The sequence below is a fragment of the Tursiops truncatus genome, chromosome 9 (genome assembly GCF_011762595.2).
Source record: "Tursiops truncatus isolate mTurTru1 chromosome 9, mTurTru1.mat.Y, whole genome shotgun sequence".
NCBI classification, from domain to species: Eukaryota; Metazoa; Chordata; class Mammalia; order Artiodactyla; family Delphinidae; genus Tursiops; species Tursiops truncatus.
In genome coordinates, this window is record NC_047042.1 from 63,243,500 (window position 1) to 63,257,804 (window position 14,305).

General features: G+C 37.3%; 1 protein-coding gene and 1 long non-coding RNA gene across 7 annotated transcripts in view; both read right to left on the reverse strand.

The window, feature by feature from the left end:
* Window positions 1–7,247, reverse strand: part of LOC117313605 (uncharacterized) — a 165,165-nt gene extending 157,918 nt beyond the window's left edge. Inside the window, exons 1-2 of the long non-coding RNA XR_012334030.1 lie at window positions 7,125–7,247; window positions 5,367–5,508 (exon numbers count right to left, since the gene is read on the reverse strand). This is a non-coding gene — a long non-coding RNA (uncharacterized lncRNA). The remainder of the gene's footprint in view (window positions 1–5,366; window positions 5,509–7,124) is intronic.
* Window positions 7,248–8,389: 1,142 nt separating this feature from the next.
* DPY19L1 (dpy-19 like C-mannosyltransferase 1) overlaps window positions 8,390–14,305 on the reverse strand; it is a 95,833-nt gene continuing 89,917 nt past the window's right edge. For 3 of the 6 annotated variants that reach the window (XM_019925688.3, XM_019925668.3, XM_019925651.3), the window contains one exon: window positions 8,390–11,211. In XM_019925688.3, coding sequence (XP_019781247.1) covers window positions 11,055–11,211 — 157 coding nt within the window. In that variant the 3' untranslated portion in view covers window positions 8,390–11,054. The remainder of the gene's footprint in view (window positions 11,212–14,305) is intronic. The other 3 variants (XM_019925657.3, XM_019925663.3, XM_019925678.3) reach the window with 3 other exon arrangements.

Here is a 14,305-nt window from a genome sequence, read left to right on the forward strand (position 1 = left end):
TAATCTCATAGCATTGTGGTCGGAAAAGATACTTGAAACAATTTCAATTTTCTTAAATTTACCAAGGCTTGATTTGTGACCAAAGATATGATCTATCCTGGAGAGTGTTCCATGAACACTTGAGAAGAAAGTGTATTCTGTTGTTTTTGGATGGAATGTCCTATAAATATCAATTACGTCCACCTTGTTTAATGTGTCATTTAAAGCTAGTGTTTCCTTATTTATCTTCATTTTGGATGATCTGTCTATTGGTGAATGTGGGGTGTTAAAGTCCCCTACTATGATTGTGTTACTGTCTGCCTTGTCACTTTAGCAAAGCTATATTGTAACTAAACTTCGTTTCAGGCACTCCCGTGCTCTGCTCATCTCCAGCCCTAGCACACTTTTCAAATCTTCTGATCACACGATATGTTGCCTAGCCTGTTGGTTCTTTCTGTAGATCAAAGAAGTAGAAATGAAGAATAAGTAATTAACAGATGACCAGATCTCTTCCCTAGCTTCACCTTCAGTAATCTTGAGAACAAAGTGTGTGAACAAACTGTTTGAACAAGATAACGTCTAGAGGAAGATCACAGGAGGACGAGCCTGCACACAATGGGTGGGGGGTGGGGTGGCGACTCCACTGACCCCGTATCTCAATGATTAACTGAGATTCCTTCCCCTTTTCCCTTTAAAACTTTCATGGCCGAGCAGAATCTTCATAGTTGGTTTTGGGGGACACAGGTCTGCCTTCTTCCCAGATTGCTGGCTTTCTGATTAAAAGCAACTTTCCTTTCCACCACCAACTGCATCTGGGGTATTGATTTTTGAGCAGTGAGCAGCTGGACCTGAGTTCAGTAACAGATTTTATCATCCTTAATGGTTGCTGCTGGCCTTTTAAATGAGACACCTGTTTCCCTTCTCCCTCTGTTCCCTTCATATTGAACTGAAGGCCAATGGTATGCCAGGCACCAAGGGAAATATTATTTACAAATTGTGATTGCCAGAGAAATTGAGGATTTTCTCTCAACAACCTGCCACACCTATGATGGGCTCTTCTTTTCATGTGTATTAGTATCTGAGAGTGTCTATTTGTTTTTTCAATATTGAATATTTTTTGAAGAATAATTATAAAATATGCATAAAGTATAAATAATTATAGTAAAATCACATCCATGTACCCACTATCGCATTTCAAAGAAGAACACATACACTTCAACTTTGAAGACCCCTTTGTGCCTTCCATCCTCTGAGAGACAGTCACTAATATAATTTTACTTATAATTTACTTGTTTTTCTTCATATTTTACCATGTTTTAATCCCTTAAAAATGTGTTGTTTAACTTTACATGTTATTGAACTTTCTCTAACTGAACTCACATCACATGCATTCTTCTGCAAATTAGTGGGGGTTTTTTGGCTTAATATTTCCCCAGGAGTCATCCATGTTGTTGCCTACAGCTGTTTTAGTTTTACATATTCAATAGGACACTGCTGGATGACTATACTTCAATGTCTTTATCCATTCTATTTACTCCAGACACATGTGCAAGTGATTTCCTGATTTTCTGCTGTTATGAACACTTGGCAGTAAATATCTTAGGCATGTATCCTGATGCACATGTAGGAATTTTTCTGGGGTATAAATCTAAGGCATGGAGAAGTTGGGTCTTAGTATGTATAATCTCAGATTTATCAGGAAATGCCATTTATTTCCAAAATAATTACCCTCTACTGGGAAGGAAAAAGACTTCGTGTTGTCCCACCCTTTTCCTAGTACATTAAAATTTTAACCAATGTTGCAAGTTATAAATGTTGTCATTGTGGTTGCATTTTGAATTTCCCTGATTATGAATAGGTTGGATTTTTTTAAAGATTATGAGCCATTTGCACTTCTTTTTCAGGAAATGCCATGTTTTTGGCCAATTTTTCTTTTCATTATTTTTACTCTTTGTAGGAGTTCTTTATTCTGTATACTAATCTTTTGTCAGGTAGACAAGTTGCATATATCTTCTACACATCATGACTTGCTTCACTCTCTTCATGTCTTTTAGTGAATAGAAGTTATTAACCATAACATAGTGAATTGATCGCTCCTTTCCTTTAAAGGCAGTGTTTTGGACTTCCCTGTTAGCGCAGTGGTTAAGAATCCGCCTGCCAATGCAGGGGACATGGGTTCAAGACCTGGTCCGGGAAGATCCCACATGCCGTGGAGCAACTAAGCTCGTGTGCCACAACTACTGAAGCCCACGCACCCTAGAGCCCGCACGTTGCAACTACTGAAGCCCACACGCCTAGAGCCCATGCTCTGCAGCAAGAGAAGCCACCGCAATGAGAAGACTATGCACCGCAACCAAGAGTAGTCCCCGCTTGCCGCAACTAGAGAAAGCCTGCACACGGCAACGAAGACCCAATGCAACCAAAAATAAATAAAATTAAAAACAAGAAGTTATTGTTTTGGGATTTTAGGAAGTCCTTCTTGGAGGAAATTCTCCTTGAGGACATAAAGATATTATCCTACATTGTATTCTAGATTTTATAGTATTATCTCTCATACTTAGGTCTTCATCTATCTGGAATTTTATTTTTATGTATGATGTGAGGTAGGGAAACAATTTATTGTTTTCCATATAGATAACCAATTGTCAGCTTCAGTTATTAAATATATGCACGTTTATTTTGAGCTATCGATTATTCTATTAGTCAATTTCCATATCCCTGTGCCGATACTTTTACTGCTGTTGTGATAAACCTTTCTAGATGATAGGCAAAAATGTCCTTTCGTGTCCTTCTTCAGATTTGTCTTGATTATTCATCCATAAAATTTTTACATTCAGCTTGTCAAGCTCTATAAAAAGCCTATTGGTATGTTGATTAAAATATAGGTCAATTTGAGGTAAACTAGTATTTTTACAACTTATGTTCAATTCATTCTTGGTTCTTGTTTACATCTTTGTTCATGAATGTAATAGACCTGTAATTTTCCTATACTGCATTAATCCTACTCTGCTCTTGTTGCTTAATGTTACAGTTGCCAAAAAACTGGAGTTCTCTTATCTCCTATTCTCTGGGTGTTTGTACAAAATTGATATAGTCGGTATCTTGAATGTTTAGTAGAAGAGGTCTGCAAAACTCTCTGGATTTGTTGTTTTCTTTGAGGGAAGATCTTAAAATATTATTAATTCAATTTCTTTGCTAGGGATAAGATTATTCCTAATTTCTATTTCTTTTTGGACTAGTTGTATTTTTCTAGGAATTTAACCATTTATCTAAGTGTTCAAACTTATTGACAAAGTTTTTCATAACATCTCCTCCACCTACTCTCTGCAGCTTCTGTAATTTGCCATTCCTAATTTTTATGCCTTCTTATTTTCTCTCAATTATGAATTATTTCAAATAACCAACTCTGGCTTTGATATCGTTGTTTTCTATTTCATCAAGTTCTGCTCGTTATTTCCTTCAGTTTGGGGAGGGAGTATTCCGCTGTTCTTTGTCTATATTCCTGACATTGACATTTGAATTCATTTTTAGTTTAATATGTGCATTTTAGACTAAATAGGAAAAAAGCAAATTTCTAGATTTGCTTTAATTATATCCCAAGTAGTTTGTAGTACACCATTGTTCTATTTTTTTCCTCAAATTTTCATCATAAGATTCTTCTTTGATTCATGGGGTATTTAAAACTGTTTTTTAAATTTTGTATTGATTTTTCACATTAAGGGGTTTTAATCATTAATTTTTTTTCAAGAATCACTATTTGGCCCCCCGTAGGATCAATTTTTTTCATTCAACAAATATTGAGCACACATATATGCCAGGTACTATTCTAGGTTATATCAGTGAAAAAAATAGACAAAAAATTTATGCCTCCCTGGAGTTCATGCTTTGTCAGTTCTTGAAAACGTCCCACATGTTAGAATAGAACGTGTATTTTTCATTTGTTCAGTGTAGTTGTTCTATATATGACCATTACATCAACATTATTTTATTACTCAAATCATGTATATCCTTACTGACCTTTTTGCCTGCTTATTACATCAATTTCTAAGACAGGTATGTTAAAATTTCCTGCTGTGTTTGTGAATTTGTCTACTTCTCGTTTTTAACCACCCTTGGAGGCATATCCTTTTTAAAAGAAGACTGATTCTCAAATAAACATGTCTTACCTTAAAAAGTTTGTAAAGAATGGATCCAGGATTCTAATTTAGTTGTCTCAATTATGGTAATATTAATTGTATGACTGCTGTCATCTGTTTTGTCTTAACATCCTCATCTAGTGATAACGTGAGTCTCTCCCCATCCTTTGGGAATCCCCTCCTCCCAGACTTGAACTAAATTCCTAATCAGAGTTCCCTGCTTCCTGACCAGCAGTGAATGTGCCCAGGACCGGCCATCATAGTATCCTAGGACCAGCCATCATAGTATCCTGGGCCACACAACCCAAACTAGGCCAAAGAGAATCCTTCCTTTGGAGACAGACATATCCATCTTTGCCATATTGCTTCCCAGCAGTTATTTGGTTACCAGCCATTTCTGAATGTATCAAGGTAGCTAGCTAGGATATGTTGTGAGGTTCATTTTTGTTTAGCTGCTTATCAAGGACATTTTTTTCCTATATATGATATTAATCTAATCTGGAGATACTGCGTTTCCTTATTATTTCATCTCCACAGTTGGAATACATAATCTTCCATTTCTTTTAGTTTAAAAAAATAAATTTTAGTGCCATCTACAATGGAATTGACTGCATTGTTGAACAAAGTATGGTTTATTTAAAAAATCATTAAGTGTTACCACTTGCTAGGCATGGTGCTAGGAGGCACTGTGGATTCGGAATGGAATAAGACACAGGTCCCGTCTGACAGGACACAATGCAGTAGAAAAAGTCATGTTAAATGTGCAGAATTTAGGGGTTATAGGAGTGTGGACAGTAGAGGCAGTTCGCTCAGCCAAAGGATAGGCAGTCAGGGAAGGCTTCACAGAGGAGGTGACATTTGAGTTGAGTTGTATCTTGAAAGTAAAACTGATCAAGAAAGCATATTCCACGAAAAAGAAAAACAAATCAGCAAAGAACAGAAACCTGATTCTCCACAACTAATATTAAATTGTCAAAGTGATTTTTAAATTAGTCTCTTTTTCTTCCTTTTTGGTTTTTGTTTGTTGGCTGCTATATCCCCATTTCTCACTGTCACTCAAATCAGGGTTCACACATATACATACTTATGCTGCCACTCTCCCGCTGCCCACAGCCACCATGGCACTCATCTCTAATCAAACACAGAATTCTTTCCTTAGAGACTCTACTCAACACTACATTCCATTATTCATAAAGTAGGAAGAGTCAATCATTATTAATAAAGGAGACTGTGTGTGAGAAACTTGCTTACCGTTTCTAATTCGATTGGGCAGAGATATGCAAAGGGTGGACATACAGATGTAAGGCAGAGAGGCCTGGTTCTAAAACGTCACTTGGGCATTTTTTTGAAGTTCCAAATCTTAGGACACACCCCAGACTGATTAAATCTCAATCTGTGGAGGTGAGGAAAAGGCTTCAGTATTTTCAAAGCTTCGCAAATTATTTACAATGTACAGACAAGTATGAGGACGACTGCCATAAAGAGTCTTTGTTAGAAAAAGCCAAATTCATCATAGTTTGGAGTGAATAACCGAATTGCAGCTCCTAGGAAGAGGATGTTCTAGGGCAAGAGGGAGGCCTCTGAATCTGGACTCTGGTTAATAAGCAGATACCAAGAGTGAAGACCAGAGGGGGCATCATCACCAAGGGGGGCAGAACCAGGGATGTTAGCTGTGTCCATAAAGCTGAGCTGAAGAGCTGGCCTTCAGGCACCATTTAAAAAAAATCAATTTTCATGGCCTGATGCCAAATCTTCTTAGAAATGGTCATTTTTTATTTTCAGTTCTATTTTTTTAGAAATGGGTAAGTACTAAAGCTTTAAAAGCAATCAGCATAACAACTGAATGAGCATAATTCTGTTACATTCAACTTTCTTTCAAGGTATTAAATCTGCATACAGGGGAAAAAAAGTCCAGCTACTTTTAAAAAATCAATGAAATTATATTATGCTGAATTTAAATGCACATGCTGCATAAACAGAATACTTGATAGTGCTACCGTTTATCTGAAAGTCATTTTGACAACTCATTACTTAATTAGAATTTTGGGTTAGATTTAAAAGTAGAAAGCATTGCTCTGAAAGCAGAGCCAATATCAATAGTATCTTAATCTCTTTGCAAAAAAAAAAAAAATCTACCTTTTAACTACACTACAATGACTCAAAATCTTGAGAAAAAGTCTCCAACTCTCACATTCATTCAGAATTTTAAAATCTCTCTCATGGGAGGGAAGGTAAGAGGAAAGAGTTTTCAAGACTTTTCTATATCTTAATGTCCTTTTTAACTTCGAATGTAAAAATGTATTTGTACTGATACAGTACTGTGAAATAAAAATCAAGAATGTAATGAGGGCTTCCCTGGTGACGCAGTGATTGAGAGTCCGCCTGCCGACGCAGGGGACACGGGTTCGTGCCCCAGTCCGGGAAGATCCCACATGCCGCAGAGCGGCTGGGCCCGTGAGCCATGGCCGCTGAGCCTGTGCGTCCGGAGCCTGTGCTCCGCAACAGGAGAGGCCACAACAGTGAGAGGCCCGCGTACCGGAAAAAAAAAAAAAAAAAAAAAAAGAATGTGATGAAGTTCAAAAGCACCTCCTCTTTTTCCGCACAGGGAACAATTTTACTGATTTAAATTAGAAAGGTCTAGTTGGGGGAAGGAGAAAGGGAAGGCAGAAGAGAGAAACAGGTGATCTGTGAACCAGAGCTGATCCTTAACTGCTCCCTAATTGAGGGAGAAGACTCAGGATTTTTAGAGCCAAACAAAAGTAATAAAGTGGAAAATGAAGTTTTAAAATCCACACACATCACTGAATGTATCTATTTTCTTTTAGGCAAAGTAATTTTACAAAAGTAAATTTGATCTCAAATGATTTCACTCTTTTTCCATCTCTGAACTGAAAAGAAACAGGTCTAAGCCCAGTCTAGTGTACAAGTTCAAAATAATTAAATGACCCATACCACCTATTCAGAAAACACAATGCAAGTGAGCTGTATTAGTGTCTGGTTAAAAATTACCTTATCTGTTCTTGGTTAAAAATCACCTTATCTATGTTCCTTGCAAGTTCCGTTGAAGCACGCTCCCTAAGAGACAAAGAAAGGACTCCGTAAAATTCAGTTCCCAATATAGGGACCCTCTAGCCTGTCCTGTTGGGATAAGTGCTCTCAGGAATGGAGCACCCTCTAGAGGCCAGGATTCCAGATAGTCTCTTCCCATCCATTAGAGCCACTTTTCTCAAGTACAATCCCTGCAGGAACATCATCAGCATTATCTGAGAACTGGTTAGAATGCAAATTCAGGGGCCCTACCTGACTTACTACTTTGGGGCTACTATAACAAAATACCACAAACTGGGTACCTTATTAAGAACAGAAATTTATTTCTTACAGTTCTGGAGGGTGGAAGTCTAAGATCAAGGTGCCAGCTGATTCAGCATCTGGTGGGAGCCCACTTCCTAGCTTATAGATTACACCTTGTAGCTGTGATCTCACATGGTGGAGGAGAAAAGGGAGTTTTCTTGGGCCTCTTTTATAAGGGCACTAATCTTATTCATCAGAGCTCCATCCTCATGACCTGATCACCCCCAAGTGTCCCACCTCCTAATATCATCTCCTTGGGGATTAGGATTTCAACATATGAATTTTGGGGACACAATCATTCAGATCATATAGCACCACCTTAGGCCAACTGAATCAGAAACCTCTGTGGTGGGATGCAGCAATCTGTGTTTTAACAAGCCCTCCAGGTGATTCTGATGCACACTATATTTGAGAATAACTGACCTCAAACATGTCAGAGAATGAAGGTGTTACTGTGTAAAAATATTATACAGGCATGAATTAAGCTAAACTGTCCTCCAAGCAGATTAAAAACAAAACAAACAAAAACTAAGTTGATGCTTATATCAAGCAAATACAAGGAGCTATAATTTAGGAAATGTCATGAGACCAAACTGTGGTTTAGAACTAATGTATGAAAAAAAGGTTTCAGCAATTCTGGAATTATCCTCAAAATATGGCTTTAAAGAATGATTGTGTCCCTTCATGGAAATGATAAAGGAAATGTTAGTGTATAATGCCATAAACATAAGAAGAGTATGGGGAACCTCAACACCTATACCACCACTGATGGAGAGGACTAAGTGGTGTCATGGACCTTTAACCCTTCCCATTTATTCAGGACTGCAATCTGTCACAAACCAGTTCATGGTTATCTGACTACAGAATGAGGCTGAACATGTCCACAGCCAAGGAGGAAATGAAAATAACAATCAAAAAAACACTTTCTATATTTTTCATGATCTTTTTTATTTAACATATATAGTACATGTAAACTGGCATAAAATTCATAAAAATACAATTCCCCTATGCATTATCACTTTATTTCTGATACATCCTTTCATTTTCTCCTTAATATCATTGTTCTATTTTAACACTACGCTGTTTCTGCTAAGCACTTTTAGAGGCTTATCTTTTTATAGAAATAATGCCCCAACTTTGCTTTTTTTTTATGTCATAGCAATAGCTATTTTATCACTTCCTTGCCCATCCTAACCTTCCTCACACTAAAGCAAAATATTTTTAAATGCTAAAAATGCATAAAATACTGAGCTTTAATACTATTTTGTCATGTATATCAAACCTACCACTACTCTGTGCTGCCATAAAAGATATTAATAATCTACAGCACCGGCTGCTACCAGATGTGACCAAGGCTGAGTGTGCAGTGTAGCCCAAGGCCTCTGTTCTAAACTGACTGGCCTAAAATATACTCATAGTTTGCTGGTGGAGTTACATCAATAAATACTGTTACAAAAGGAGTCTTCTGGCAAAAAAAAAAAAAAAAACTAATTTGATTACTTTTATCTTTTCCCAGCACATGAAACAGTTATAACAGTATTTTAATGTTTTTCCTATATAGAATTTCAAATAATTACATGTGAACTTACTGGGAAAGGAATTCCTGAAAGGTGGGAAGAATAGAGAACTTTAAAAGTAAAATTTTTTTTAAAAAATTGTAACTGCTGGATGTATAAAACATATTTACGAGAGAAACAATGGCAAATAAAGCAGAGCACACACTTCCGCTCTTCCTGCCCATGGTGCCTCTCATCCTCCTCGACCTCAAGTGCCCACTTGCCATTTTTCTGCATTGCTTCATCATTGCTCAAATTCTACTCCTAATCCACAACTCCCCAGATGCTTCCTTGTTTTCTGACTGGCAAAAGACCAAGAAATAAGTCACCCGGTAAGTGAGAAAGAGGGGGCAGGCACCTGAAGACACTGACAATCTCCGCTGGAAGGAGGCTCCCTGGGAGAGGCGGGCTCTGGGGAAGGCTGGGGGCTGCACAGTCCTCAGCCCAGGCTGTCTCGGCAGCTGTCTGCTCTAAGCAAGCTAGTGCCTCCCCCAGACCAGGCTTGTCCTTGGGCTCTGGTGAGAAGGCAGAAAGAGAACAGCTCTTCACTGGCTCCCCGGAGTGGGCACCGGAAACCATCCCTGAGGACTCAGGTCTCAAGGACAATCCACAATGAGGTTAATCTGCCTGTGGTTAATAAAGAGAACACTGTGTAATTAAACGTGTAGTCCACCAGAGTCATGGTTTGCTTAGAACGTTAAATCTTAAAACCATTTCTCAAAACTATGAGGATTCACTGTTTTGAAGAATCTCATTTCACACAAATTAACTTTTAAGAAACAAAAATTCATACTAGAAATTTAAAGCAGGTTGGAAAATTTTCCAAATAAAAATAAACAGGAAAGAAAAAAAACAAAGAGGAAGGCTGAATATACTCATTCCTCATACTGAAATGATGCTTTTTGGAACCAAAATTATAACATAAGGTTTAAGGCTTCGTCTTATTAAAGACAGGCAATTTTAAAAGTAAAATATAAAAACTCCATTCACTTATCATTATTCATTTACTTATTTGACAAAAAAATTAGTCATATTTTATTGTATCTTAATAGTAAAAGAAAAATTACCACATACTACAGTCTACTGTTCCACTATAAATTATGTCTACTCAAATATACATTAGTTTCTAGATGCATTATATTTGTGGTTGTTCAAAATAGTTTTCTTAAGTCTACAATTATACATGAAAAATTTTAAGTGGTTTAAAGTTATTAAAATATAAACATTTGAACAATACTAAAAATGAATACTAAAAATACACAATTGTCATTAAATTTTTTAAACCAAGAATAAGTACTTGCTAAGCAACTAAATGTGTAAATAGCACTTATTTGACAAAGAATATTGAGAAAGAGAGAGACAGACAGACAGACGCACACACACTAATGCCACATGGTTGGCAGTTAACAGGAATTTGGTCTTAAGGACTAGGTCCAAGAGCTTGGATTAATAACAGGCAGGAAATGCTTCATTAACGAGAGCAACAGAGAAAAGAATGTGAAGAAGTGAAACAAACAGAGTTCTACATAGCAAATACGCATGTCTGCCCCATCTATTCTTACTGAAGTTGATGACAGGGGCTGACTTGACTGAGGAACTTACAATAATCGCTGAAATGTTCAAAAGACAACAGCAAAACGCAGAGAATAAAGCAAGTGGCATCAATAGTCCACGAACTGTAAAATGAGCCCCTAAACAGTCCGTAAGTGACTATATTTTCATATCACCCTTGTCACGACCCATCATATTTTTTATACAGGTAGCTTTGCTCACTTTAGGACAAATATTTAAGTCAAGTACAAGCATATACTCATTTGCATAGCAAATTTTAAGGGGTGCATTGAAATAGTAACCAACTGATAAACGTATAAGTATTTTTACAATCAGAATGACATTCAAATTGACCAAATAAGATGTTTTTCATTTGAAAACAGTTACTTATAAAAGTTTTGGGGATTTGAATTAAAAACAAGGCATAAGCTATTAGCAAAACATGATAACCATTACTGGTGGACTTCTCTGTAGGCAGCGGTCATTCCTCTATAACTTCTAAGACTTTGTAAACACTATTCTGGAATACAGTGGTGAAGTGAGGCTTGGACTCCTTTACTAAGAGGGTACATAAGGGAGGTTTCCCAGCATTAGCAGGATCTTCCACATCCCAGATTTCAGGCATACTGCAACCAGGCCTAGAAAAGTTAATGTGCAGATTAAAAATCAATGTACATTATATAATGGCAGATAAAGGAACACACTTTTTATGTTCCTGCTCTCATGTCATTTTTTTCTTAGTTTTTTTTTTAAATCCTATCATAGTTATTTATATTTATGTAAGCTACCATAAATCCTCTTGAGAATAAGGTGAACACAGCGAAGGTAACTATAAAGAAAGAAAAGACATATAATATACATGAATTCAGGTGTTGGGGTAGGAAATCTCCATTGAATTCTGCCTCAGCTACTTACCAAGAATTTTGTATTGGGTAGTTCACTCAGTCTCCCTCTCCACATTTGTAAAATGGGAAGTACCCATGACATAAGCGATTAAGGGAGAGACTGTATCAAGCACATACTCAGTGGTAATATACTGACACAGAACATCATACAGGCGTACCTCCGGGAGATCGCGGGTTTGGCTCCAGACCACCACAATAAAGCAAACATTGCAATAAAGTGAGTTACATTTTTTAGTTTCCAAGTGCATATAAAAGTTATGTTTATATTGAAGTCTATTAAGTGTGCAGTAGAATTACATACCTTAATTTAAAAATTCTTTATTGCTAAAATAACGTTAACCATCACTGAGACTTCAGTGATAAGGCTTCACAATCTTTTTGCTGGCGGGGGGCCTTGCTTTGATGTTGATGGCTACTGACTGATCAGGGTGATGGTTGCAGACAGCGGGGGTGGCTGTGGCAATTTCTTAAAATAAGACAATAATGAAGTTTGCCACCTTGATGGACTTTTCCTTTCATGAAAGATTTCTCTGTAGCATGCAACGCTGTTTGACAGTGTTTTACCCACAGTAGAACTTCCTTCAAAATTGGAATCAGTACTCTCAAACCCTGCTGCTGCTTTATCAACTGAGTTTATATAATATTCTAAATCCTTTGTTGTCATTTTAACAATCTTCACAGCATCTTCACCAGGAGTAGATTCCATCCAAAAAATTACTTTCTTTGCTTATGCATAAGAAGTAACTCCTCATCCATTAGTCTTATCATGAGATTACAGCAATTCAGTCACATCTTCAGGCTCCACTTCTACTTCTGGTCGTCTTGCTATTTCTACCACATCTGCAGTTACTGCCTCCACTGAAGCCTTGAACCCCTCAAAGTCATCCATGAGGGCTGGAATCAGCTTCTTCCAAGCTCCTGCTAATGTTGAGACTTTGAGCTCTTCCCATGAATCACAAAGGTTCTTAATGGTATCTAGAATGGTGGATCCTTTCCAAAAAGGTTTTCAACTGACTTTGCCCAGATCCATCAGAGGAATCACTAGCTATGGCAGTTATAGCCTTACAAAATATATTTCTTAAATTATAAGACTTGGAAATTACTCTTGATCTATGGGCTGCAGAATGGATGTTGCATGAGCAGGCATGAAAACGTTAATCTTGTCGTACATCCACCAGAGCTCTTGGGTGACCAGGTGCATTGTCAATGAGCAGTCATATTTTGAAATGAATCTTTTTTTCCCGAGCAGTAGGTCTCAACAGCGGGCTTAACAAAATCAGTAAACCATGTTGTAAATAAACAGTTGTGCTGTCACCCAGGCTCTGTTGTTCCATTTATAGAGCGCAGGCAAAACAGGTTTAGCATAATTCATAAGGGCCCTAGGATTTTCAGAATGATAAATGGAGCACTGGCTTCAACGTCAAGTCATCAGCTGCTTTAGCCTCTAATAAGAGTCAGCCTGTTCTTTGAAGCTTTGAAGCCAGGCATGGACTTATCCTCTCTAGCTATGAAAGTCCTAGATGGCATCTTCTTCCAATAGAAGGCGATTTCATCATTGAAAATCTGTTGTTTAGGGTAGCCACCTTCATTAATGATCTTAGCTAGATCTTCTGGATAACTTGCTGCAGCTTCTACATCAGCACTTGCCACTTCACCTTGCGCTTTGATGTTATGGAGACCGCTTCTTTCCTTAAATCTCATGAACCAAACTCTATAGTTTCAAACTTTTCTTCTGCAGCTTCCTTACCTTCTCAGCCTTCATAGAACTGAAGAGAGTTAGGGCCTTGCTCTGAATTAGGCTTTGGGTTAAGGAAATGTTGTGACTGGTCTGATCTTCCATCCAGACCACTAAAACTTTCTCCATATCAGCAATAAGGCTGTTTCACTTTCTTATCGTTCATGTATTCATTGGAGTAGCACTTTTAATTTCTTTCAAGAACGTTTCCTTTGCATTCACAATGTGGCTAACTGTTTGGCACAAGAGACCTTGCTTTTGGCCAATCTTGGCTTTTGACATGCTTTCCTTACTAAACTTAAACATTTCTAACTTTTGATTTAAAGTGAGAGACATGCAGCTCTTTCACTTGAACACTTAGAGGCCACTGAAAGGTTATTAATTGGCCTGTGTCTCAGGGAGTAGGGAGGCCCAAGGAGAGGGAGAGAGATGGGAATGGCTGGTTGGTAGAACAGTCAGGACACACACACCCATCAAGTTTGCCATCTTATATGGGTACAGTACATGGTGCCCCCAAACAATTACAATAGTAACGTCAAAGATCACCTAATCAGTAACTGATATATTACTTTCAAATCTATATTACCTAACTATTTTATAATCATCAATGTAATAACTGATTCAGGGAATTATAAGAAGTGGATGCAAGAACTACCTGGTGAAAGGCTATTGATTATAAAGGAGATTTGTCTACTTAAAATGGAGAGAATTGGGGAACATTCTTTAATCAAGTGATCAAACTTAGCATCACCAATAATAGAACAAAGTGACAGGTACCTACCAAAGTGACATAATGGAAAGTACACATCTTCTATGTACTATTCTTGCCAAATTTTGTCAAACTGAATCTAATCATGTGGAATAAATTAGACAAATCCAAATGTGGGACATTCTTACAAGACAACTGGGCTGGACTCTTCCAAATATCAATAGAAACAAAAAAGGTGAAAGGAATTTCACAATGTTTATGTTTTTTTTAAATATTAAAAACAGAAAAATCAAGGAAAAATTATAGAGATTTGCAACAGCTTATGTTTTGTCATAGTTGTTTCACTTTTCTTTATAAGAGAAAAAACCATTTCCAACAAGTCC